This window comes from Hypanus sabinus, chromosome 19, assembly GCF_030144855.1.
Source record: "Hypanus sabinus isolate sHypSab1 chromosome 19, sHypSab1.hap1, whole genome shotgun sequence".
Lineage (NCBI taxonomy): Eukaryota > Metazoa > Chordata > Chondrichthyes > Myliobatiformes > Dasyatidae > Hypanus > Hypanus sabinus.
In genome coordinates this window covers 18,266,833-18,292,322 of record NC_082724.1, presented here as the reverse complement: position 1 = coordinate 18,292,322, position 25,490 = coordinate 18,266,833, and the positions used below count along the sequence as shown (strand labels likewise).

Below are 25,490 nucleotides of genomic sequence, written 5' to 3'. Positions count from 1 at the left end.
ATGTATTGAACTGATTCATGTTACTGAAGCTCAATCATTCTCCTGTGTCCCAGGTTATTATATCACATTGCTAACATGTGGTATCATAATGTCAACACCAAAACACTTATTTATTGTGCTCTATTATGAATAGGTCATTAGCATCCACGTGAACGGTTGATACAAAAGCTGGCGCTGCACTCAAACCGGCCAAACTGCTGAAGCTTTCTCTTATTAAATGTTTTCCTTTCTATGTTAGACTGCAGCGCTGGCACTCTGCCAAGAGCGGCCAACAGCAGAACCTGCAAGGTTCAGTTTATTTCCTTTCAGAAGTACCTCCTGCAATTCATGATTCCTAATTGCAGGCTTCAAATGGGGCCTTGTGGAAATTTCTTCAACAATAGGGGGGGAAAGAATTATTGCCATTCCAAATGACAGCTATTTATAACTAGAATGTGTGGAGATCGTGCATAGTGTCATGGAAATTGAATTACCTTTGTACATTTGTATTTGTTAAAAAAAAATCTTGAATGTTAGCAGTGATAATTTACATACCAGTGCATGTTCTGCTGAGGGAATTGTACTGATAACCGCTTTTACAATCACAGCGATAGCTCCCAGGTATGTTCTGACAGACCTGTCCTTCACCACAGCGATGCACTCCATTCTGGCATTCGTCAATGTCTGTGCAAAACAAAGGATTATAGGCTTCATTAAAGTGGAAACACTAATTGCACTAGCAACCCTCCTCCCGGAGCAGCAGTAAAATGCATGTTCAAATTTACAAAGCAGCTTGTCTACACATTTCACTGATACAAAATAAAAGGTTTTCTATATCTAAAAGGTAAAATTGAAACAGCAACTATTTAGATTCATGGTATCATAAAATGTTCTTACCAATGCACTGAGAACCATCAGTACTAGCATGGTATCCCCTTCCACAAGTGATGAAATTTCTCTGGCAGGTGTAAGACCCAACGGTGTTAATGCATTTGAACCCAGGTTTGCAAGCTTGAGTTAATGTAGTGCATTCATTAATGTCTAAAATGAAAATTCATTCAAAAAATTAATCTTTTTGTCCTAAATTACTTACCCCTAAACACAAAAATCAGTTCACTGACCTTTAAATTGTTTAGTGAAAGGTTGAGCAAAGACTCTCAATAGATGTTCAATTACCAACTGTTGTAAAACTGATCTCATTGTAATACATTTCTAACAGCAAATCTAAATCTTGCTTTTCTTACAAACTGATATCAGCAGGGTTATTTGTCATGATTTTATAATAGGAGCATAAGCCCATAGGAGCAGAATTAGGCCATTTAGCCCAACGAGTCTACTCCATCATTCCATCACGGTTGATTTATTTTCCCTTTCAACCCGATTCTTCTGCCTTCTCCCTATAACTTTGACAACCTTACTAATCAAGAACCTATCAACCTCCACTTTAACTATACCCATGACCTGGCCTCCACAGCCATCTGTGGCAATTAATTCCACTGATTTGCTACCCCCGGCTATAGAAATTCCTCCTCTCCTCTTTTGTAAAGAGTGTCCTCCTGTGCCCCGTGGTTCTAAACGCCACCAATCTAGGCACCATCGCCTCCATGACCACTCTATCTGGGCCTTCCAGTAGGTTTCATTGGGCCTTCAATAGGTTTCAATGAGATCACCCCTTATTCTCCTAACCTACAGTGAGTGCAGGCTCAGAGCCATCAAACACTCCTCGTATGTTAAACCTTTCATTCACAGGATCCTTTTCATGAATTTCTGCTAGACCAGGGTTTCCCAATCGTTTTCAAGGACCCCTATCATTAACAGAGATATCATTAATGGACACCAGGTTGGGAATCCCTGCTCAGGACAATCTTAGATAACGGGCAATACTCCAAACGTTGTCTGACCAATACCTGATAAAGCATCAGCATTATGTCCATGTCTTCATATTCTAGTCCCCTGGAAATAATGCTAACATTGCGTTTGCTTTCCTTACCACTGAATTAACCTGCAAGTTAACTTTTAGGAAAAATTGCATGAGGACTCACAAGTTCCTTTGCACCCTGGATTTCTGAATTGTCTCCCCTTTAGAAAACAGTCTATGCCTTTCTACTGTCCTCCAAAGCGCATGACCATTTACTTTCCTACACTATATTCCACTTCTTTGCTCATTCTTCTGATCTTTGGACTCCTTGCTTCCTCAACATTACTTTCCCTTCCACCTATCTTTGTATCATCTGCAAACATGGCCACAAAAGTATCAATTCTATCATCCAAATCATTGACACATAATATGAATAGAAGCAGTCCCAACCCTGCACCCTGCGGAACACCAGCAGCCAAACAGAAGGGCTGTTATTCCCACTTTATTCCCACTCTTCCTCCTGCCAGTCAGTCAATTTTATATCCATGCTGGTACCTTTCCTGTAATACTATGTGTGCTCTTATCTTGTTTAACAGCCTCATATGCAGCACCTTGTCGAAGACCTTCTGAAAATCTAAATAAACAACATCCTCTGACTCTTCTTTGTCTATCCTGCCTGTTATTTCATCAATGAATTCCAACAAATTTGTCAGGCAAGATCTCCCTTTAAGGAAAGCATGCTGACTTCAGCCTATTTGATCATGTGCTTCCAAGTATCCAAAACCTAATTCTTAATAAGGGACTCCAACTTCTTCCCAACCTCTGAAGTCAAGATAACTGGCCTGTAATTTCCTGTCTTTTGTCTCCCTCACTTCTTACTGAGTGGTATGACATTTGCAATTTTTCCATCACCTGGAATCATTGTAGAATCTAGTGATTCTTGAAAGATCATTACTAAAAATTACTCATTCACTTCAGCTACATCTTTCAGAGCCCTGGGTTGTAGTCCATCTGGTCCAGGTGACCTATCTGCTTTCAGAAATTTCACCTTCCCAAGCGCCTTCTCAGTTATCACAACTACACTAACTTCTGAGCCCCAGTACTCTCAAATTTCTGGCATACTGCTGGTGTCTTGCACAGTGATTATTAACACTAAGTACTTATTAAGTTCATTTGCAATTTCTTCGTCCCCACTACCAAGTCTCCAGCATCGTTTTCCAGTGGTCTTACCTTTACTCTTTATACAGTATATCTGAAAAGCTTTTGGTATCCTCTTTTATTTTGTTAGCCACCTTAACAAACATATTTCATCTTTTTTCTCCTTATTGTATTTTCAGTTGTCTTCTGTAGGTTTGTAAAAGCTTCTCAATCTTCTAGCTTCCAACTATTTTTTGCTATATTATATGTCCTCCCTTTTGCTTTTACGCTGTCTTTGACTTCCCTTGTCAGCCACAGTGGCTTTATCTTTCTTTTAGAATCTTTGGGATGTACACGTATTTATCTTGCACCTTCAGAGTTGCTCCCAGTAACTCCAGCCACTGCTGTTCTGCTGTCATCTCTGATAGTGTTTTTACTTAAGTTTTAGTTTTATTTTCCTTTCATCGCTCTGGGTCACATAACACAATTTATCATTGAGCGTTAATGCTTAGAATGAGGCCATCAAAGCCAACAACTACATTGTAAGTACTATGCTCCAGGCTGGGCAATGCAGTACAAGACATTATGGTTTAAAATCCATAGTCAACAAATAATCTTTTTGCAAGTATCTGCCAGAACAAAGCTCTATTCTGTATGACGTCCAAGTCAAGAAGACGGCATTCGTATGCTTAACGCTAAGACCTTTACTCCAGTATTTAAGTTCTTGTATTCATTATAGGAAATATGTAGTTTTCAGCTCTGACATAATCTCATACACTTAAATGTTGTGCCAAACAATAGAACTTCTCGGCCCACTGACAATTAAGTTCTCTCCAAAATTTTGATTATTTTTGGAAATGTAGATGTAATACATGTGTGTAAAAAAGTGAGTTACTCCATGGTCTGCCTGCTATTTAATGTGGTAGAATCTAGCTGTGATCATGCATGTGCGTCTCTGGTGGTTAAAAGCTTCACAGCATGAATAAGGTAAATAGTCAAAGGCATAATGTAGCTTCACCCGCTACACATTTCATTTAAAACCATTAGCATGCAATTAAGAACAGATATTTGACCAAATCCATTGTTTTTCTCCACAAGTACCAGCGGATGCTGAAGGAATGTTATGATTCATAAAGTGCCTGAAAAAAAAGCATCAAAACTCTCAAGAACTCTGCATGAACAACAACTATGGATTTTTTTTTTATCAGTTGATGATCTACTCACAGCAGATCAACACAACTGTTTCCTTCTTTATGCATCAAAGTACAGTCTGATAGAAAGCCATCCAGACAATGGAAAGTAGACTTGTTACAAATGATTCAGAAAAAAAATGTAGCTCAGGTGGTTGATAGTTGGGTTGAGTCATTCTCCGATCTTGGCAAATGGACTGGGCATCAGTGAAAGTTATGGCGCAAGCAAATATGCGGGATGCAAGCAAATTCCTAGAAGTGTGGTTTTCCTCGATCAGTTCTGTAAACAAACACGTAGACCTCGATCCTGTTTATGAGCCAACACAGGCAAACTTTGAGACCACAACGCACAAAGTTCACCATGCAACCAATCAGCGATGAGATTTCCTCCCCAATGCACAAATGAGTTTCCAAACTAGGGTGCAATCAGCTGATTGATATGTATATAAAGACCAAGCAATTTGAGGACACACCACGATTAACAGCACACTGATGATATCTCTTCGTATGGTGATGAAATATTTGCAAGTGGATTGCCAAGATTGGAGAACAACTCAACTCAAGCAGACTTGTTAAACCACAACATTTTCTGCACCTAGAATAGAATAGACAAATATAAGATCCTTCCCTCCAAATCAACACATGCTGAATGTAGGTATTATTTGATGCTAGCCCACCCTCCCAACCAAACACAGAACCAAAGAAGCCTGCTGTTGTGAAATGAAAACATGCATAACATTGCTCAGAACTTGACTAGAAGATCTAAATGATGAACTCAACAGATTTCCTTTCATTATTAATAGTAATATTCTTTTCTGTGCCCTAAAATAATTTCAGAATTTGTTTTAAGCTTTGGGCTTCCATCATCTTTCGGAAGTAATTGCACACATTTTCATGGCAAGCATGTGGTATTAATAAGAATAAAAGAATAATCCACACAAACATAGTAGCAAAGTCCTCCATTGTCAAACTGGGCCTCAAATCAGCTACAAAGGCTTGTACATGTGCTGAATGTTTCAGCCTTTTCATTGACAAATTTAACGGAACAAGAGACATACAGTAAGTCAATTTCCAGAGCTCTTAGCCTCAGTAAGATGGCACGCTATTATTGCTTTGAAGAATTTGTTTCCCAATCAAATATGGGTTTAAAAAAATAATTTTTGTAAAAGGATTATCTGAGTACTCTAATATTAAATCCTACACCTAGGAAGAACAGTGGAGATGTTCCTAACCTTTCCATTCAATTAAAATATTGAGCTTTTAAAAATTAAAACAAGATGAGTAAATATTCTGCAAGAAAGAATTCCAGAAGCATTTATTCACCAAGCTAAAACTCTGAAGTGAAGTCCTATGAAGTCAAGAGAATAAACAGCTCTCCTCTGTCCTGCTTCAGTGTAATTTCCCAATTCAATTTTTAAGAAGGCACAGATTCAAAAATTGTACATAAAGGGTCAGCAGAACACCGTGCTCCAGGATTTATGTTAACAACCTATATAATGCACAATGCCCTGCAAGAAGCATTGATTCAATATTTCATTAATCTTGGTTTTTTTTTCATAATGTTCCTTTTAAAAGCTATTGTTATAAAGTCGATTACCATGGCAGTTCCCTTGTGAGTCCTGCAGAAATCCCTCGGAGCACTGCACTTTTGAAAGACAACGGAATGACCCTGGAGTGTTCTGACATTCATAATTGACCGCACAGTTGTGATTGCCTTGCTCACATTCATTGATATCTGAAAATGGTAAAAGAGAGCATCAGCACGCACTGCTCTGCAGCAAGCTGATCGCAAAGAGAAGCACTGCCATATTATCTATTTCATCAGGCAGAGGGATATGAGCTGAAGAATTACTCACTCCTAGCAGAGCATGTCCTTACACAAGCACTGAAGGTAACTCAGAGGCAATTTACCTTCTTCAGAAAAAGCACAAAATCATTATGGATTTTTACAGCTAAAAGTTCATTGGACTTGAGTTCATCTACTATCTTTCATATTCAAAGGCAATCTAATATTAGCTAGTTGATATTTTCCCTATATACATTTCTACCTCTAGCAGATATCGGGAACTTAGCAATTTTAAGCATGGTAATCAAATTGACTGTGTTATAGGTAGCAGATTTTTGTGAGGATCATCAATTTTGACCACCACCCTCGGTCCTACCCCACAGAACAATGACCTAATCCTATTCCAGCTATGTCAGTTGTCAACACACAGAAAATGCTGGAGGAACTCAGCAGGCCAGGCAGCATCTTTGGAAAAGACTACGGTCAACATTTCGGGACGAGACCCTGAAGGGCTTCGGCCCGGAACGTCGAGTGTACTCTTTTCCATTGATACTGCCTGCCTGCTGAGGTTCTCCAGTATTTTGTAAGTGCAGCTTGCACTTGCAGCATCTGCAGATCTTTTCCTGTCTGCCAATTGCTTTTGTAGTTAGGCTATTCAACCACAAGGAGGAGGAAGCATCCTATTTTGAAGGTAAATGTAACTACAGGGTTTCCCGCTAGGGTAATTACTGCTAGTAGAATTGGGATACTGGTTTAAGTAAAATCATTAAATATGTTTCCGGCTGACTGTTGATTATGAAGTCTGGAATGTAGGTGACCAAACTAGGGAATTTAATGCTCTGCAACAGCTTTGCTGCTGCATTAAATATTATGCTTCATGACTTACAGCACAATATTTCTGCATGAGTTTAGGCTGAAATGCTCACATATATCTATGTTTATTTTTACAGTTAATTTCAATAAACTTAAGTGCCCACCATTATGTCAGTCCCAAGCTGCCAAGGGGATAACCCCAGGAAATTAGCCAAAACCTTGTTACCACATGGAAAGAGTTTTAACTTCTCCCATGGAGCAGAAATGAAGCAGGAAGCAGTTAAAATTTGAAGAAGCCCCATTCCCAACAATCCATGGTTTTATCACCACTGGCCATCAGCTGAAACTTCCACAAGGCTCAGGTATTCATGTCAGTCAAGATCCTGTGGAGTCAATAGGACCATGTTGGAACTTCGCTTAAATCCTGCACAGGGGAGGTTCTCCCACTAGGTTGATGCAGGCTCTCAGATTCTGAATTCAGAATCTGATAGGCAATACTACCATTCAGGTTACTAACTGCCTGGGAGGAGAAGACAGACTTCTAGCAAAATACAAATAAAATTGCTGTACAGCCTGGACCCAAGACCCTTGAGAGAATCGGCCTACAGTCATCGTAGTATTATTTTCATATATGATGAGAAGTCCTCAATGTGACATGTTAACTCTGTTTCCCACTCCACAGATGCTGCTAGTCCTGCTAAGTATCTCCAACCTTTTGTTTCCTATCTCATATTTTCATAATGCCCTCAAATTTCAGGTCCCCGAGCATCTCCTGCATAGTCCGTTTTGGCAAGATTCCATCACTTAGATGATTATTGGTGTTTGTTTGATAGGGACAGTAGGGTTGGATTTACTCCGCCTTTTTGTGGAGAGGACACACTAAACATTCGGGATGCATCGGCATTGCAAGTGATCTGGGATGGATTAGCTGGCTGTGGGGCTAGTTCTGGAGTCAGAGCTGAGGGCCAGGAAGCTCAGTGGTGCTCTTATCTGATGTCCCAGGGAGTGAATGGAAGCGTACTGGCGAGGCTCTCAGTATGAGGCTTATGGAAACTATGCACTTGGCACCTGGGTTGGAAAAGAGGTGAGACAAGTAAATAACGTTTCAGATTGTGGCAGAAAGTCGTATCACCTCAGAACTACCCACCTTTGAGCTGCTAGATCTGTTCTTCTTATTGGACTTGGCAGAATGCCAATGAGAGACTACACCAGAAAGGATGGACGTCCTCAGTGTTTTAAGATAAGACTTGTTCGGACAATCTAGGGTATAGAGACTATTCCTACCAAGGCTATCACAGAGAAAACCAGAAACTGCAAGCCCAGTCTATCAGCCATAGCTTTAGTCAACTCAATCAAATAATGCAATCATCAAGCTAGTCACAGTTATGGGCATCACAATGCTCAGGTGCTTAGTACTTTTTGCTCTGGTCCCCAGTAAATATGGTAGGAAGATAATAACTTTTAACTCAATTCAAATCCAGCTTAAGGTTATTATTTATTAGGATTAACCTTGAATTCTCTGGATAATTTCATCCAGGATTCAGGATTAATAATTCATGCAGTACCAACAATAGGGAATATGTATTTGGAAAGAATATGTAAAGTCACAGATTAAGAAAATTAAGTATTAAAGTACTTCATATATATTTCAAACCTTGACAATAATCGTCCATTTGTTCAAAGCCTGGTCCACAAGTAAGCATCTTCTTACATTTAAAGGAGCCCACTGTATTTATGCATATTTCTCCAAAACTGCACGTCTGGGAGACTGTTAAACACTCATTGATATCTGCAGGAAAATATTATAGAACATTGTTATCATATTGTCAAGATATTGAATTTTAAATCTGCCACATAAATCAATGTGAAATAAATATGAAACTCGCCAATCAGAATTACGTCCTGATATGTTGAAATTATGTGCAATTATGTATCAAAGCCACAAAAACGAAATACTGGAACTCTAAAAGAAAAATATTGACATTTCATATAAATATTTCATTGAAATCTACTCCAAAGTATGCTAACTCTGCTGCTTTCTCCACAGATGCTGCTGACTTGTTGGGTATCTGCAGATTTCTCTGCTTTTGTTACTGCATCAACAAATGGTAACGTGAATTCTTAAAATCCAACATGGAAATTATTCAAAATGGACACACACACAACGCTGGAGGAACTCAGCAGAAACAAGAGAAAATTGCTAGAAATCATGAAGGTCCTGATGAAGGGTCTCAGCCCAAAACGTCAACTGCTTGTTCTTTTCCATGAAGGCTGCCTGGCCTGCTGAATGGTGTGTGTGTGTGTGTGTGTGTGTGTGTGTGTGTGTGTGTGTGTGTGTGTGTGTGTGTGTGTGTGTGTGTGTGTGTGTGTGTGAGTGTGTGTGTGTGTGTGTGTATGTGTGTGTGTGTGTGTGTGTGTGTGTGTGTGTGTGTGTGTGTGTGTGTGTGTGTGTGTGTGTGTGTGTGTGTGTGTGTGTGTGTGTGTGTGTGTGTGTGTGTGTGTGTGTGTGAGATGCATTGGATTTCCAGCATCTGCAGATTTTCTTGTGTTTGTTATTCAGAAGAGAGCTAGCTTACAGTGTGGGAAAACAGATGGTCACTGCATTTCCTGGAATCCTTACTCAACCCTGATGATATTATTCTAAACATTATGGAACTAAATAACTTAAACAGAATGGTGCAGGGTAACTCCATGGTGTAGGTACTAAATGTGTTTCAGTGCTTGCAAGTTTGTTGAGAACAAAAGATGACTTGAGCAAACTATTGCCATCTGCAAGAATGGATCTGCCACCCCCGTGCAATTTTTTGCCGAGATTTCCGAAAGCCCATGAGAATAAAGTGAACATTTCACCATTCAGAAACTTTGGTTTTAAAAAATGTGTTGTTCTGGGCAATGGATTAAGGGTTAATATGGGAATTACATTTTTGGCTGACTGGTAAACTTGATAAACTGCTTCCTAGTGTTTTGAATTATCTAACATATGAGAAGAGATGAAACTCTGTAGGTGGGAGAGCAGTCAAAATTCATTTATCTATTGATTCAGAAACATCTTCACCATGATGAACTTGTGCTGTAACATAAACAGTGAATGATGGATGGACTCAGAGCAGGCAGCGCCCACAAAAGACCAGCAACATTTAACATTATCTCTGCGTCTCCGTACATTGATGTTACCCGACCGACTGAGTTTTTCTGCTTTTTTCTATTTCAAGTTCAGATTTCCGGCAACAACTGTTCTTTTGGATTTTCGGATCAGAAGTAGTGACCATCTCATACAATTTCTAACTCTATGTAAATAATGATGCATTTCACACGCATGATGCAATAGGAGAAATAATCTCACCATTAAGGTGAACCAAAATGACAGGTCCAAATTCACAAGTCAGGACTGTGTACAAGAACACTGCAAAATGTAGCCAAAATCAGACATTATGGGCGATTTTCAGCAAAAAAAACTCCAGAAATAAATGTGCTCATCCAATTTCTAGGAAATAGCCTGCCTAGAGTTCCATTTATGGTGCTACATCTCCATGATAGACTTTATATTATAATTATTACATTATAAGAGTTTTATATTTTATTTCTTTCGCTAGAGTATGATGAATCTGTGGAATTCATTGCCACAGGTGGCTGGGGAGGCCAAGTCATGGGGAATACGTATTTAAGGCAGAGGTTGATAAATTCCTGATTGGTCAGGGCATGATGGGTTACGGGGAGAAGGCAGGAGATGGGGGCTGAGAGGAAAAATGATCAGCCACGAAGAAATGGCAGAGCAAACTTGATGGGCCAAATGGCCTAATTCTTCTCCTGTGCCTTATGGAGTTAAAATCTCTTTTGCACATGTAGTTACCTTGTGCTTTGGTTCCACACGATGCCTGTTGTGCCACAGAACACGTGTATGTACCTGGAAGGTATGTCCAAGCTGTTGCTCTAATTTACGTACTAGATTCAGTCAAAAATAACCAGGCAGAGATAAGGAAGGAACGTAATGTTTTTAAATGAGTTTATGCATGAATGTGAAGAATGCATCAGTCAGAATGGACTCAGTAAGCAGCCATCTGGTATTAAGATCTCTTCGGGCTGTTTACCTCAAATAATCCAATGATAATGGAGCTCGGGGGTATGCAGGCTGTTGATTAGGTTACTATGTTAAACATTAGTGCTCGTCTAACGAAGGAAGGCAGAAAATATAAAATGAAAGGAAATAAACATTCGATCACTGGTCTTCTGTTTGAAGCACAAGCAGGCAAAACCAAAAAGGTTAATATTGACATGTTTACCTATCACAGTCAAGTGTCTAATTCTTGTCCAGTAATTTGTGAAATGAAGAAGTGTGGGTCCCAATTTTCTGTGTGGCTGATAACGAATGCATGTCTCTGAGAGTGCTTTCTGTTATGATTCATTTGTTATTTCTAACCGACCTCGTGTTACACAGAAAGCAACCAAAGCTGCAAGTCATTTCATAGAACAATAAGCTAATAATGGAGCACAAATTTCTCATCCTGCAGCTGAAACAACTACAGAATTAGGTACTTCACTGCAGCATGGCTTGTTTAAGGAACACAAAACCAGAAAAAAATTTTGTAGCTTGCTGTCATTGAGCTCAGCTGAGATGAATTTAAAATGCAGAGGCAAATGAACCCCTTCACAGTTCCTTTGCAAAGGAATCTGCTGCAAGGCCAGATTGATTAAACCCAGATGGGTGGCCAGAGTACTGTGATTTCCACACGGGTCCACACCAACTGTAACGCGGATAAACTCTCAACTCATATAAATGAAGTCAATGCATCTCACTGGCAACCCAGTTAAAACATTTTCCTATACCGAGTATAAGCCCACAGAATACTGCTTCCACCACAAAATGTAAATCCAAAACTCGAACCGGCAAAAGCCACACACAGCGTTTCAGTTCCTTACTGGAGTTCTAGCTACATTTGATTCCTGTTTAGTAATGGGTGAAGTAACGAATCGTTGGTCCCTGTACTGCATATGGTCGACATTTCTGAACCCTCATCTGGTATTAATCAGCCTGGAGTTACAACAATACTAGAAATTCATTCTTTTACAGAAGTACTTGTGAAGAGATAGTAATGCACGTTACTAATAGGCTGCAGTTCAACCTATACATGATCAAGGTCCTAAGCTTTATCTTTATTTTTGTATAATTTTTACAGTAATTTTAGCATGTTTATAATCAATAGTGCTGCTCAGAATAATACAAATTCCTTTACTTGCAGTTAAGTTAACCCATGTTTAATCATAGAAACATACAACACAGCAATGGACTCTTTTTGGTCTTTCTTGACTATGTTGCCTGGCACCAGTGCACTTATCAGCATTCCTCTACACATTCCCAACCTGGGACCCTTGGTCCATGGCTTAAAAAAGATTGGGAGCTCCTGTTCTACACTCATCCTACCAAAAAACATTTCAAAACTGTTGAAATTGTATTAGCCCCTACCACTGCCTCTGGCAGCTCTTTCCAGATGTTCCTTACGCTCTGTGTAAAAAAATCTGCCCCTGAGCAATCTTGTAAATTCTCAATTAAACCTGGTTCAGGATTCCCTGCACATTGGGGGGGGGGGGGGGGGGGTTCTCTATTTCTATCCTATCTATTCCCCTCATAATTTAATAAAACTCTATCAAGTCACCCTCTCAGCCTTCTGCATTCATTGAGAATAAATCCAGCCTATCCAATCTCTCTTTAAGAGTCTCCTCCTTGTGGTCAATCAATTCTGTAAGTAAATATTTATCAGTGAAACATGCACGAAGCTCTTCAAATGTATTTAAATGGCCAATGCATTTACCAATTGATTCAGAGATAAACTCTGTGGTCTCATAAAAATAATACAAGTTGATTGATTAGTCAATCTTACTGATTAAATTTTGTAGCACAAGGATTGAATAACTGAGTTCTAAAACAATCATTATACATTCATTAAGTTATAATTTTAAGTTGTTTAGTCATACCATTCACAGAAATGTTTATCATAACTACATTAGAAAAACAGCCTTGCTATGTAACAGTGTGCAAGATCAAGAAGAGTAGATGAGGAACTACATGTCGTATCAGACATGGTAAAAAATTGACAGAGGAAGGCATAATGTTCCATGGCGCAAATTTTTCTCAGCAGTAGTTGATATGGGGTGGACTGTGCAGCTAAGTAACCAATGGTTCCATCACCATCAGCAGCTACAGTATGGAGGTCAGCTCATTCCTGGCTTCCTCCTGCAACATGAGATAAGCAGACTGGTGGGGGCATCTGACGCCAGCACTCAAATCTCCCATTCCAGTGTGGCGGGGTCAGCACTGGAACCGGAGATGGAGTAGAGCTGAGGGCAGGAAGCACTGAGTATCCAGCACCTCAGCTACATACCAAGGATGGCTGGAGTAGGCAGCACAACTCAAATCATTTCAGTGGTATAGAAACTTAACACAGAAACATAGAAATCTACCGCACGCCACAGGCCCTTCAGCCCACAATGTTGTGGAACCATGTAACCTACTCCAGAAACTGCCTAGAATATCCCTACTGCATAGCCCTCTATTTTTCTAAGCTCCCTGTACCTATCCAAAAGTCTCTTAAAAGACCCTATTGTATCCACCTTTACCACCTTCGCTGACCGTGCATCCCATGCACCCAGCGCTATCTGGGTGTGTCCCCTTGTGTTAGCTATTTCGGCCCTGGGAAAAAGCCTCTGACTATCCACATGATCAATCCCTCTCGTCATCCTATCAGGTCTATCAGGTCTGATATCAGAACTCTATCAGGTCACCTCTCATCCTCATCGCTCCAAGGAGAAAAGGCCAAGTTCACTCAACCTATTCTCATAAGGCACGCTCCCCAATCCAGGCAACACCCTTGTAAATCTTCTCTGCACTCTCTCTATAGCACCCACATTCTTCCTGTAATGAGGTGACAAGAACTGAACACAGTACTCCAAGTGGGGTCTGACTATGGCCTTATGTAAAAGGCACCATCAAAATAAACTGAAAAGGAACCTAGAATATTAATGGATCCCAGTACAATAAGCTGGACTCTTGACCTCACAACCTACTCCAACATGATCTTGCACCTTATTGATTACCTATACTTTTTCTGTAACTGTTAAATTTTAACCCAGACTATTATTTAGGGAGACAGCAGACCCCTCTAGTCCCACATGCCTGCACCAACCAATTACACCTATGTGACCACTTAACTTATTAACCACACTTCTATGGAATGTGGTCAATTAACCACACCTCTATGGTACACGACCTATTAACCATACCCCAATGAATTGTGACCAATTAACATTTTAACCATACCTTTATGGAATGTGGGGAGAAACCCAGTTTAATTTTACCTATTGACTTTCTAACAGTTATTTTTTTTTAAATGTATTTAAACCTTTTTGAACTAATTCTCAATGTCTCCAATCATTAGCAAGCGTTTATCCAGTGACCTGATGGCTGGGGCCGAGAGCCCCAGTTGCTGCTCACCGATTTTGCGGTTTTCTGAGATAACCATGGCAGTGAGGTCAAGGACAGATGGACCTCCGGGAAAGCCATGAGAAAACTATGCAGGTCAGATACTATCTGGAGGAGACTGAGCATTAAGCCGTGTAAAGTATTCTCAGTCAATAAGACACTGAGGCACTTAAACCATTATCTGTGGTCAGTCTTACATTAGGTCATATGCAATAATACCAGGTTTCACAAGCTTAAAATGCCCAAACGATTAGTGTGGAGAGGTTATCAGAGTAAAATGTTTCTGATGCTAGAGTCCAAAAGTGGAGCCTACAAGTCCTTTGGCTGGATTGAGGGACAGTGCTTGCCAGTAAAACTATCAAAGCAATCCCCAGTCTTCGGAAAGGTAAAGCAAGAAAGATCTTTTCTCTTTGGAGCCAAGGAGTCTGAGAGGTAATTTGATAGATGTGTACAGGAGGCATTGATAGAGTGGACAGCCAGTGCCTTTAGCCTAGGGGGGAAATGGTTAACACAGAAAAGCATGATTTTGAGGCGATTGGAGGAAAGCATGGGAGGGGGTTGTTTAAGATCATTTTTTGTCTTACACAGGAGTGGTGGGGGGGGTAGAGGCAAATGCATTAGGGACATTTACAAGATTCTTCGATAGGCACATGGATGAAAGAAAAATGGAGGGCTATGCGGGAAAGAAGCATTAGATTCATCTTGGACTAGGTTAAAAGGTCACCGAAAGACCTGTACTGTTCTGTACTGTTCTATGTTCTACACTGCCAGTGGCTAAAGAAACTAAAGAAAGCTTAACACAGCATCCTAAATTAGCACAGGCTGAGTGCAGCAGTAGGTGGTGAAGATTCAGGATAAGGAGAAAGGTATTTAGAAAACAGATGAGGATTATTGAGCTTTGTAAATTCAAAACCTTTAAACTAATTCAAAGGAAGACTTGGGAGTCCGAGAATGCGGGTCTAACTTCAGCTAAGCTTACTTACTGTAAGCGAGTGTGCCCTATCATGTGGTAGCAAGAATGCTTGATCTATTACATATAGATATAAACACACACACACACACACACACACACACACACACGATGATTACTCAAATATATATATCGATGCAGATATAAAGAAGGCAAGACAGCGAACTATACTTCATTAGGAGTTCGAAGAGATTTGGTATGTCAACAAATACACTCAAAAACTTCTATAGTTGTACCGTGGAGAGCATTCTGACAGGCTGTATCACTGTCTGGTATGGAGGGGCTACTGCGCAGGACAGAAAGAAGCTGCAGAGGGTTGTAAATCTAGTCAGCTCCATCTTGGGTACTAACCTACAAAGTACCCAGGACATCTTCAAGGAGTGGTGTCTCAGAAAGGCAGCATCAATTATTAAAGACATCCAGCACCCAGGGCATGTCCTTGTCTCACTGGTAGGAGGTACAGAAGCCTGAAGGCACACAATCAGTGATTCAGAAACAGCTTCTTCCCCTCTGTCATCTGATTCCTAAATGGATATTGAACATTTGAACACTACCTCACTTTTTAAATATATATTATTTTTGGCTTTTGCATGATGTTTAATCTATTCAATATATGTATACTGTAATTGATTTACTTATTTATTTATTATTGCTATTGTTTTACTTTTTCCTTCTATATTATGTATTGCATTGAACTGCTGCTAAGTTAACAAATTTCACGACACAATAAACCTATTAATAAACCTGATTCTGATTGAAATTTTACTGAAATATTAAATACACAACAAGGATATATTTCCGTCTCAAGGTTATAAATCTTCGGAAATTTCTACCTCAGCTTGGCTGTATATATATGGCTCAAATCAACTGATTTTTGAACAGTGAGGGAATCAGGATGCAAGGATCAAGTGGGAAAGTGATGAGGCCCAGGGTCAGCCGTGACCTTACTGACTCTCAGAGCTGTCACTGGGAGCTGTTTTGAATTCCTGATCTGGAGACACAAGACTCTAGGATCTGTCATCTGTTAAGGATCTTGCTATCTTGTGATCTCTTGTCAGAGCTAACAGCTGAAAAGGAACAGGAGTGGCCAAGATACCACAACAAGCCATTCACACAACAGCTCCAACAACCTCAGGCTCTTTCAGATGTTTCACATTCACTAAAATGTAATCATTGTTGTAGCACAGGGTAATTAGACCTAGAAGGAAACAAACTCATTATCTCTGCATTGCCTAACATAATGTGTTGTTGGGAATTCTATCCATTATCACAGTAATTTACAGCCACTTAGTCTACAGCAGAGGGTTGGGATAACCCCTGCAGAAATTCCAGACAGCCTGGTAATTACTGAAGAGAAGACATTTCAATGGCAGGATAAACAAAAGAAAGGACTTGTGGTCTTACCAACACACTTGTTGAATGCATTCGAGACAAAGCCATTCTCACAAGTAATTATTGGGATGCACTGGAATGAGCCTTGAGTATTCTCACAGGATTCTCCTCTGGAGCAATTGTGTGTGCCCAGTACACACTCATTCACATCTAGATCACAAATCATCAAAGGAAAATTAATCAAATTTAAGTATGTTTAAATGATTACAAAGAAGATATTGTCATAATCTTTCTTTCCAATACATAGTCTACCTTTGGAGCATCCACCAAAGAAGATGCCAGCATTAAAGGTGAGTAAACTTTCAGCATGCAAAAATTATGGAATGGAGCCACGTTTCCCAAGAGCAGCAGCAGTTTGATTGGACCACGTTCTACTTTGCAAAGTAGATTCATGAACTAAGCTGCCTAGTCAGCAAACATGGAGGGAACTCTTAACATGGCAGCTCATCAGCTTTGGGACTGCTGTAGCATTGATCGTCAAAGATGGCTATTTTGGTGGGGAAGGCGTGGTGGGGCAGTAAACAGCTGATGGGGGTCATTCACTTTCAGGTATCAAGATGGCCAGTGGGACAAAGGAAAGTGATTATGCGGAACTTTGGCCAATGTACTTGCTACTTTAATTTGATCTAACTGAAAGCGTCACAAATCTGGCTAGCTCTGTACTGTCTGTAATAATCTTTTTGGGAATCCCATCCACTATTACAATCATTTACGGCCATTTAGTCTAGGGCAAAAGATTGGGATGACCCTTGCAGAAATTCTGGACAGCCTCATAATTACTGAAGAGCAGATACTTGAGTGGATATTAGTTAAAGGCCTTATCGACTGTTTAACGTCATTCATAAACCGCCTATGCCAGAAGCAAAAATATACAAGTGACATTAATTATATGTTTCTCATTGACTAACTTCATTGCACATATCTAGTGGTCTCGCAGACACCATGAATTGGTACTCAAAATACTTCATTTTGTTTCGTAAATATGCCTTTAATAAAATTTGATGATGGGATATTCATTGCACTGATAGAATTCCAGGGAACTTGGACATCAAATTAACTAAAGTTATTTGTCCTTTTTTTCACATTTTGCAGACGGCAAACATACAAGTTACCTTCACACGAGGTCTGATCTGTCATCAGTCTGTAACCAGAGAAACAGGAGCAAATAATATCCTTCCCGACTTGATTGCAGTAATGCATGCATGGACTGGCATCTGTGATAAAGAAGCTTTGTTTTAACAATAGGTCAGAAACACCGCCATAAACTACAACCGTCATCAGAATTGCTCAAAGGAAAACGTTCTGCTAGGAGAAGGAAGTTCTGTTAGGAAAACTTTCTTCTGCCTGGGATGGTGGTCAAGGCAGTTACATTGGAGACTTTTAAGAGATGTGAGAAATGTGAGGAAAATGGAAGGATATGGACATTGTGTAGGCAGAGGGGATTATAGTGGTTAGCCACATGATAACTAATTTAATTGTAATGAGTCAGTCATTGTCAGTCAAAGGGCCTGTTCCTGTGATGTACTGCTCTATGTTCTGGGTCAAATCTATGACATACTGTAACAATAGTTGTACGCACGGATGGGTGGTTTCTCACTGGGAACAAATATGTGAGAATATAAATTAGTATTTCTGGACATTTTCGAGATATCTTATGGAAGTTTAAGCCCTGATTTTAAGGCCTAAGTTTGTCATGGAGACTCTGGAATGGATATGAAGCTCCCATGTGAAGCTCAGTGGTGGGTCTCTGCTAAACAACAGGATCCAGATGTTAGACAGTGCACGATTATTGGCAGGGACAGTCCTTATCCATTAGGCGGGTCAAAAATAAAAAAGAGCGAGCATGGAGATTATGATTACTTGCCCAACAAGATCATCAAAGTTAGTCTTTCTTAACATCTACTGGACGTGTTTGGCACTAGTAGTGGGTCATAACACACTTAAATTACACTGGGGACCTTTATATATCAAAGAATTCACCTTTTACACACCACGACTGCCAGTTAAAGTACTGGCAGATGAACATGGCACAAAAATGATGTTTACACCAAACATGGGAAAAAGAATGCTTGTTTAACCATCCACAGAACCATTCTCAACAGATGAGATGATAAAATAGTAGCCCCTTCACAGAAACATAAAAAGCCTACAGCACAATACAGGCCCTTCAGCCCACAAAGTTGTGCCGAATATGTCCCGACCTTAAAAATTACTAGGCTTACCCATAGTCCTCTATTTTTTCAAGCTCCATGTACATATCTAAAAGTCTCTTGAAAGACCCTATCCTATCCAGCTCCACCACTGTTGCTGGCAGTCCATTCCATTCCTATTCCAGCCCATTCCTGAAATCTTCCATTCTTGCAAGCACGTAAAATTTGATTACATTTTTGAATATTCAATTACTGCTGAGTTGGGGGGAGATGGTGTATAGCTGCCGAGAAGAAGGGATTGGGTGGAAGACAACACGTCAAAATAAAGTGACAGATAGCAATGCCAGGAAAAAATTCCCTTGCTTAACATGTGCAGTTTTAATATAAAACACTGAGAGTTAAAGGTTTTTCTATGCCCACAAAAGTACACATTACACCCCCAAGTTCCTGGTGTTAACGCCGCAGATTGTTAACATCCTAGGGCCAGCATATAGATGCAACCATGAAGGCAGAATGCCAGCACTACTTCCTTACACATTTAAAGAGGCTCAGCAGGTTATCAAGGAGTCTGTTAAACTTCTCAGAGGTTCCATGGAAAGTATTCTGATTGGATGCATCGAGGCTGGTATGGAAACTCAAATGACGGGAATGCAAGGGGTTACAGAGTGTGTTGGACTTGGCCAGCTACATCACAGTTACACCTTTCCCACTATCACGGATATCTACAACAGGAAGGCAGCACCCAGCATCAGAGAACCCCACCATCCAGGCCAAACCCTCATCTCAATGCTGCCATCAGGAGGGAGGTACCCTGAAGATCTGCACATCAGGGTTCAGCAACAACTTTGTCCCAGCTACAACCAGGTTCTTCAACTGAGCTGAAAAAACCCCAACACTACATCGGACTGTATTTCGTTTTTTCTCTCACTTTGCACGAGTGTCATTATTGCAAACACAAGAGATTCCAGCATCTCTTCTATTTCTGATTTGCTGCTCCATTGTGAAGTCTCGACAAGCTATGCCTGCCCCGAACAAATTTAAAATCTTCTCTTTGACGGGAGTTCAGCGCTCTCCCCCTGTGAACTCTGTGACCATGGGCTCACTCAAACTCACTACAACTATATTCCTGCACCTCTGCCCTCACCCCCACCCTCCTGCTGCCAAAACAGAGATAGCTTTCCCCTTGTCATTACCCATTACCCTATGAGCCTTTCTATCTAGTATGTCATTCACTTTCCAGGAGGGGCTCAGTGACCTTGGCTTCACTAGAAGAGACATTTAATCAACCAGCAGGGCTGTAGCTGAGGCAGGGGAGACAGGATCATCATGGGTGTGGACCAAGTACGCCCAGAGGGGCAGATAGTTGGACAGTGTATCCATCTTTTGTAAGCCCTTCAGTAGTTGCATAGACACCTGAAGAGTAGACTATCTGTTGGATGGAAGCGACCAACAACTCTGATAGAGGCAGATGCCAAGTTGTTAAGCTCACCAGTGGGAGGTGGTGCTTTAGCATTGCTGGCCCACCACCTCGAGGGAGTCTTGATCATAAGCGGGCCGAAACTCCTGAAGACAGGAGGCAGATCAACTGATGATCCACTGGTGATAGCATAGGACTGTTAACATCTTAGGCCAAGTGTATTTTCAATTCTATCATTCTCTGGAACTTCTACCATCCACAAGTGCATCCTAACACTAAGCATCTTTCCCTCCCTCTTACCCCTCACCCTCCAATTCCTGTAGGGATTTCTCTCCACGTGACCCCATTATCCACAAGCCCTTTCCACCGATTTCTCTCCAGCACTTACCCCTGCAAGTGAAGCAAATGCCACACCTGCCCCTACACTTTCTCCCTAACCACCATTCAGAGCCCGAGTCAGTCCCTCCAGGTGTGGCAACACTTCACCTGAATGTCTGTTGGGGTCATCTACTACATCCAGTGCTCCCGGTATCAGTGAAACCCGTCACAGATTGGGAGATGACTTCATTCATCCAAGATGGCGGCGCGACGCAGCTTGCTCCAGAACTGATTATCTGTTATTTGTGCCGTGCGGAATCATAATCGATTGAAAACGGATGAGGAAGCACGGAGAAACATCAGGAAATTCCAGGAAGACCTTCTTCGCTGCTGCTGCTGCTGCTGTGAGGTCCGGGACTCTGCTGGGAAGAACAGGCCCCCAGTCCTCGGGGTCATGTTGCCGATGGCCGTTGGCGGGGCTGTCTTAATACGCTCGGCAGAGGATGGTGCTCGGAGAAGCTGTGCCGGAGGGGATGGTCAGAGGCTCGGAGGTTCGACGGACTCAGTCCTTTCGATGGACTCAGGTGGCTTTCGGTGTGTGCTGCGTCTGCGAGGCTGAGTCGGGCGACGCCGTGGAAGTCCATAGTGGGGGTATTCCCTTCTGCCGCCGGAGTGGGATGGCGAGTCTGTTGGGACCCTGGGGACTTGTGGAAACTGTGGTGATTTCTTTTGAACTTACAGTCTTTTAACATCCTGGACTATTTTTACTGTGTCCATAGTCTGTTTTTTTAAATCAATTATGCTATTGTTTGCACTGTTGTAACTATATGTTGTAACTATGTGGTTTTGTGCAGGTCTTGTCGCTTTAGTTTTTGGTCTTGTTTGTCTGGTGGATTTGGAGCTCCTTTCTGGGGAACGCGCTAAGATGGTAGCGCGATATTAATACGCAGCAGCCTCTCCGGACTCTGCATTGGGGATTGCCAAATGTTATGTGGATTTTCTGGTGTAGTCTGTTTTGTCATATGCTTTTGTCATATCATTCTGGAGGAACATTGTCTCAATTTTTTAACTGCATTGCATTTGTGGTTTCTAAATGACAATAAACTGAATCTGAATCTGAATCAAGCACCTTTCCTCTGTGTGCCACAAGAGGCCAGATTTCCTGGAGGCAACCTATTCACTTTAACTTCCCATTCTGATTATAACATGTTGGTCAATGCCCCGTTCAGCACCACAAAATGGCCACACATGGGTTGGAAGAGAAACACCTCATATTCCATCTGAATAGCCTCCAACCTGATGGCACAAACATCAATTTCTCTGACCTCCGGTAATTTCTCCGCCTCCTCAGACACCATTCTGGTTCCCCTCTCACCCTTTCTCTTTTCCCCACCTGCCTATCTCCTCGCTTTGGTGCCCCTCCTCCTTTCCTTTCTTCCATGGACCACGGTCTTCTCCTATCATGTTCCTTCTTCTCCAGCCTTTCTTCACTGCTTCCACCTGTCCCCTCCCCCACCCACCCATCTTCCCCCTCAGCTGGTCTCACCCTATCATCTGCACCTTGTACTCCTTCCCCTCCCCCACATTCTTATCGATGCCATCTGCCACCTTCCTTTGCAGTCCTGATGAAGGGTCTCAAGCATCAACTATTTATTTCCCTCCATAGATGATGCCTGACTTGCTGAGTTCCTCCAGCACTTGAGGTCATTATTTTTATTCTGTCAAGCAAGTTATGTCAATTTAAGTTATACTGGTAATGTAATGTACTGCTGAAGTTAAAAGCTCACTTTAAGGTATTTGTAGTCTGTGTACAGATGTCCCCCGCTTTACCAAAGTTTGCTTTACGCCACTTTGCTTTAACGAAAGACCTACGTTAGTACCTGTTTTCGCTAACCGAAAGAAATCCGAAGAGGATTTTCACTTTTATGAAAAAAGGCGCCCACTTTAAACTTGTGTTTACCCCGAGAAAGACCACCATGACCGTGAAGCCTTGCGCGGGCAGGTGTGTGCGCATGTGTGTACGTGCCGATTTTTTTTACTACAAATCGGTTTTGGCTAAAACTTCCCGATTCTGGTAAGTGTAACTACTCTGTACATACAATATTTCTACTTTATATAGGCTGTGTATTGATCATATCATTCCTGCTTTTACTATATGTTAGTGTTATTTTAGGTTTAATGTGTTATTTGGTATGATTTGGTAGGTTATTTTTTGGGGTCTGGGAACGCTCAGCAATTTTTCCCATATGAATTAATGGTAATTAATTCTCCGCTTTACGCCATTTCAGCTTACGAAAGGTTTCATAGGAATGCTCTATCTTCGGATAGTGGGGAAAACCTGTATATACGTATATCTATGACAATGAACTTGAACTTAAATTTGAAAGTGATTTTTTGTCATATTCCACGTATCCAATTTTCATATATGCACTATAGAGAGCATCCTATCCAGACGTATCACAGCTTAGTATGCAACTGCTCTACTGCTCAGTGCAAGAAATTGTAGAGAGTTGTGGTCACTACGATAGAGTCATGAAGAAAGCTTTTGGAACGTTGGCTTCATAAATCAGAGTACTGAGTACAGGAGTCGGGATACTATGTTGAAGTTGTATAAGACATTGGTGAGGCTAAGTTTGGAGTATTGTGTACAGTTCCACAGAAAAGATATCAATAAAATTGAAAGAGTGCAGGGAAAAACCTTGACAAAATTGAGCATCCCACAATGGAAGGACAAAGATGATATTCCAATTTAACACACAAAAAACTGCTGGGGGACTCAGCAGGTCAGGAAGCATCTATGCACTTGAATAAAAAGTTGACGTTTTGGGCCAAGATCCTTCTTCAGGACCGGAAAAGAGATGTGATGCCAGAATAAAAAGATGGTGGGGGGGGGGGGGGGGTGAGGTAAAGAAGACCAGCTGGAAAATGATAGGCGAGGCTAGTTGGATGGGAAAGGTAAAGGTCTGGAGAAAAAGGAAGAGGAGACGCAGGGGAAGTGATAGGCAGGAAAGAAGAAGTAAAAGGCCAGAGTGGGGAATAGAGGAAGGAGGGGATTGTTTTTTTAAACTGGAGGGAGAAATCAATAATAAAAATGGAATGAAATTCCACTTTTGTGTGTTATTTTTCCATTCATAGTTGGAACTTCTAAAAACTACTGTGTTTTACACACATCCTTCCTGCATCCTCCATGTATATTTTAATTCCTAATGGCCATCATGGCCATTACGTTGGCTGCTAGCTGCAACTCAAGAGTGTTTCTCCAGCTGCAGTATTTTTTCCAAGAGCAAAACACTGCTGATGATAAAAGCATACCTTTGCAGCGATCCACGTCATCAAATGTCACAGTCTGCGTTGCCTCAGAAGGCTGTAGCTCCATAAAACTTCTCGCTTGCGTTTCATATTCTGTTTCAAAACATAAACAGATAAAATATCAGTCCCCTTAATGTCATTCTATACAGAAGCTGCAAACGTCAATTATCTGCAAAGAAAATGAATGCTTCAAAATTCTATTCTTCCTTGGATCCAGTACACCACATGACTAAGGGTCATTTTAACTAAGTGGGATATGTGTGGGGTTGGGAGTAAGTTGAAAATAGAGCCCTAAGGCACAGTGCAGGCCATTCAGCCCATGATGCTGTGCCACCTGATAACCTCCTCTATCATCAATCTAACTCCTCCTTTCTACAAAGCCCTCCATTTTTCTATCATCCATGTGCATATCTAAGAATTACTTAAATGCCCCTAACGTACCATTACCATCGGTTCCACACACTCACCACTCTTTGTTGTGTAAAAGAAACACTTACTTCTGATATCTCTCCTATACTTTCCTCCAATCACTTTAAAATTATGCTTCCCTGGTACCAGCCTTTTCCACTGAGAAAAAAAATGTCTTGACTAGCCACTCAATCTATGCCTCTTATTATCTTGTAAACCTTTATCGAGCTATCTCTCATCCTCCTTCAGTCCAAAGAGAAAAGCTCTAGCTTGCCCAACTTATCCTGATGAGCATGCTCTCTAATCCTGGCAGCATACAGGTAAATCTCCTCCGCATCTGCTCTAAAGCTTCAGCAGCCTTCCTATATAATGAGGCAAATAAAACACTGCAATATTACAATTATAATCTAACTGGAGTTTTATAGAGCTGCGTTATCCTCACAGCTCTTGAACTCAGTCAATTGACTACTGAAGGTCAACTCAACATGCCTTCTTAACCACCTTATCAACTTACATGGCAACTTTGAGGGATCTATGGATATGGGCCCCAAGATCTCTCTGTTCCTCCACACTGCTAAAAATCCTGCCAGTAACCCTGTATTCTGCCTTCAAATTCAACCTTCAAAAGTGAATCACTTCACTTTTCCTGGTTGAATTCCATCTGCCTCTTCACAGCCCAGCTCTGCATCCTATCCATGTCCCATTGAAGCAAGAACTAAACACACGCTCTTGCAATTTTAGCTCTCAGCTTTCAGCTGTGTGCCCCCCATAAATCTAATTTTCAAAACAGGCCAGGAAAGGGTGAGTGACGAGTTGATCAGACCACAGCTCCATCTACATCTTTCAAGATGGATTCCAGACAGGTGTCCTCACAATGTATTCAGAACAACCAATCACATTACAAGATGGCAAGATCCACTGAAAATTACCCAGAGAGAATTAATTGTAAATTAGATTAATAGATTAACAATTATAATAACAAGAGCCTTCCACCTTTGTAAATAGTACATAAATGGCAATCTGATTTACACTAATGATCACAAACTCAAGAAAATCTGCATATATTGGAAATCCAAAGCAACCTACACAAAATACTAGGGGAAGTCAGCAAATCAGGCAGCAGCTATGGAAAGGAATAAACAGTTGACATTTCAGACCAAGACCCTTCATGAGGAGTCAGTAGTGCATGTTCACACTTACTATATTAAAGTCAAAGATCGACCAAATAAAAGCAAAAAATATACCGTATAAGATTCAGGATATTGAAAAACAGATGGAAACTGCTTAGA

At 41.0% G+C, this 25,490-nt stretch overlaps 1 protein-coding gene across 1 annotated transcript in view; it reads right to left on the bottom strand.

Annotated features, from left to right (window-relative positions):
• fbln2 (fibulin 2) overlaps positions 1 to 25,490 on the bottom strand; it is a 225,187-nt gene that overhangs the window by 48,310 nt on the left and 151,387 nt on the right. Inside the window, exons 9-15 of the mRNA XM_059944108.1 lie at positions 23,797 to 23,886; positions 17,712 to 17,813; positions 16,612 to 16,749; positions 8,418 to 8,552; positions 5,762 to 5,899; positions 877 to 1,020; positions 535 to 663 (exon numbers count right to left, since the gene is read on the bottom strand). Of these exons, the coding sequence (XP_059800091.1) occupies positions 535 to 663; positions 877 to 1,020; positions 5,762 to 5,899; positions 8,418 to 8,552; positions 16,612 to 16,749; positions 17,712 to 17,813; positions 23,797 to 23,886 (876 nt within the window). The remainder of the gene's footprint in view (positions 1 to 534; positions 664 to 876; positions 1,021 to 5,761; positions 5,900 to 8,417; positions 8,553 to 16,611; positions 16,750 to 17,711; positions 17,814 to 23,796; positions 23,887 to 25,490) is intronic.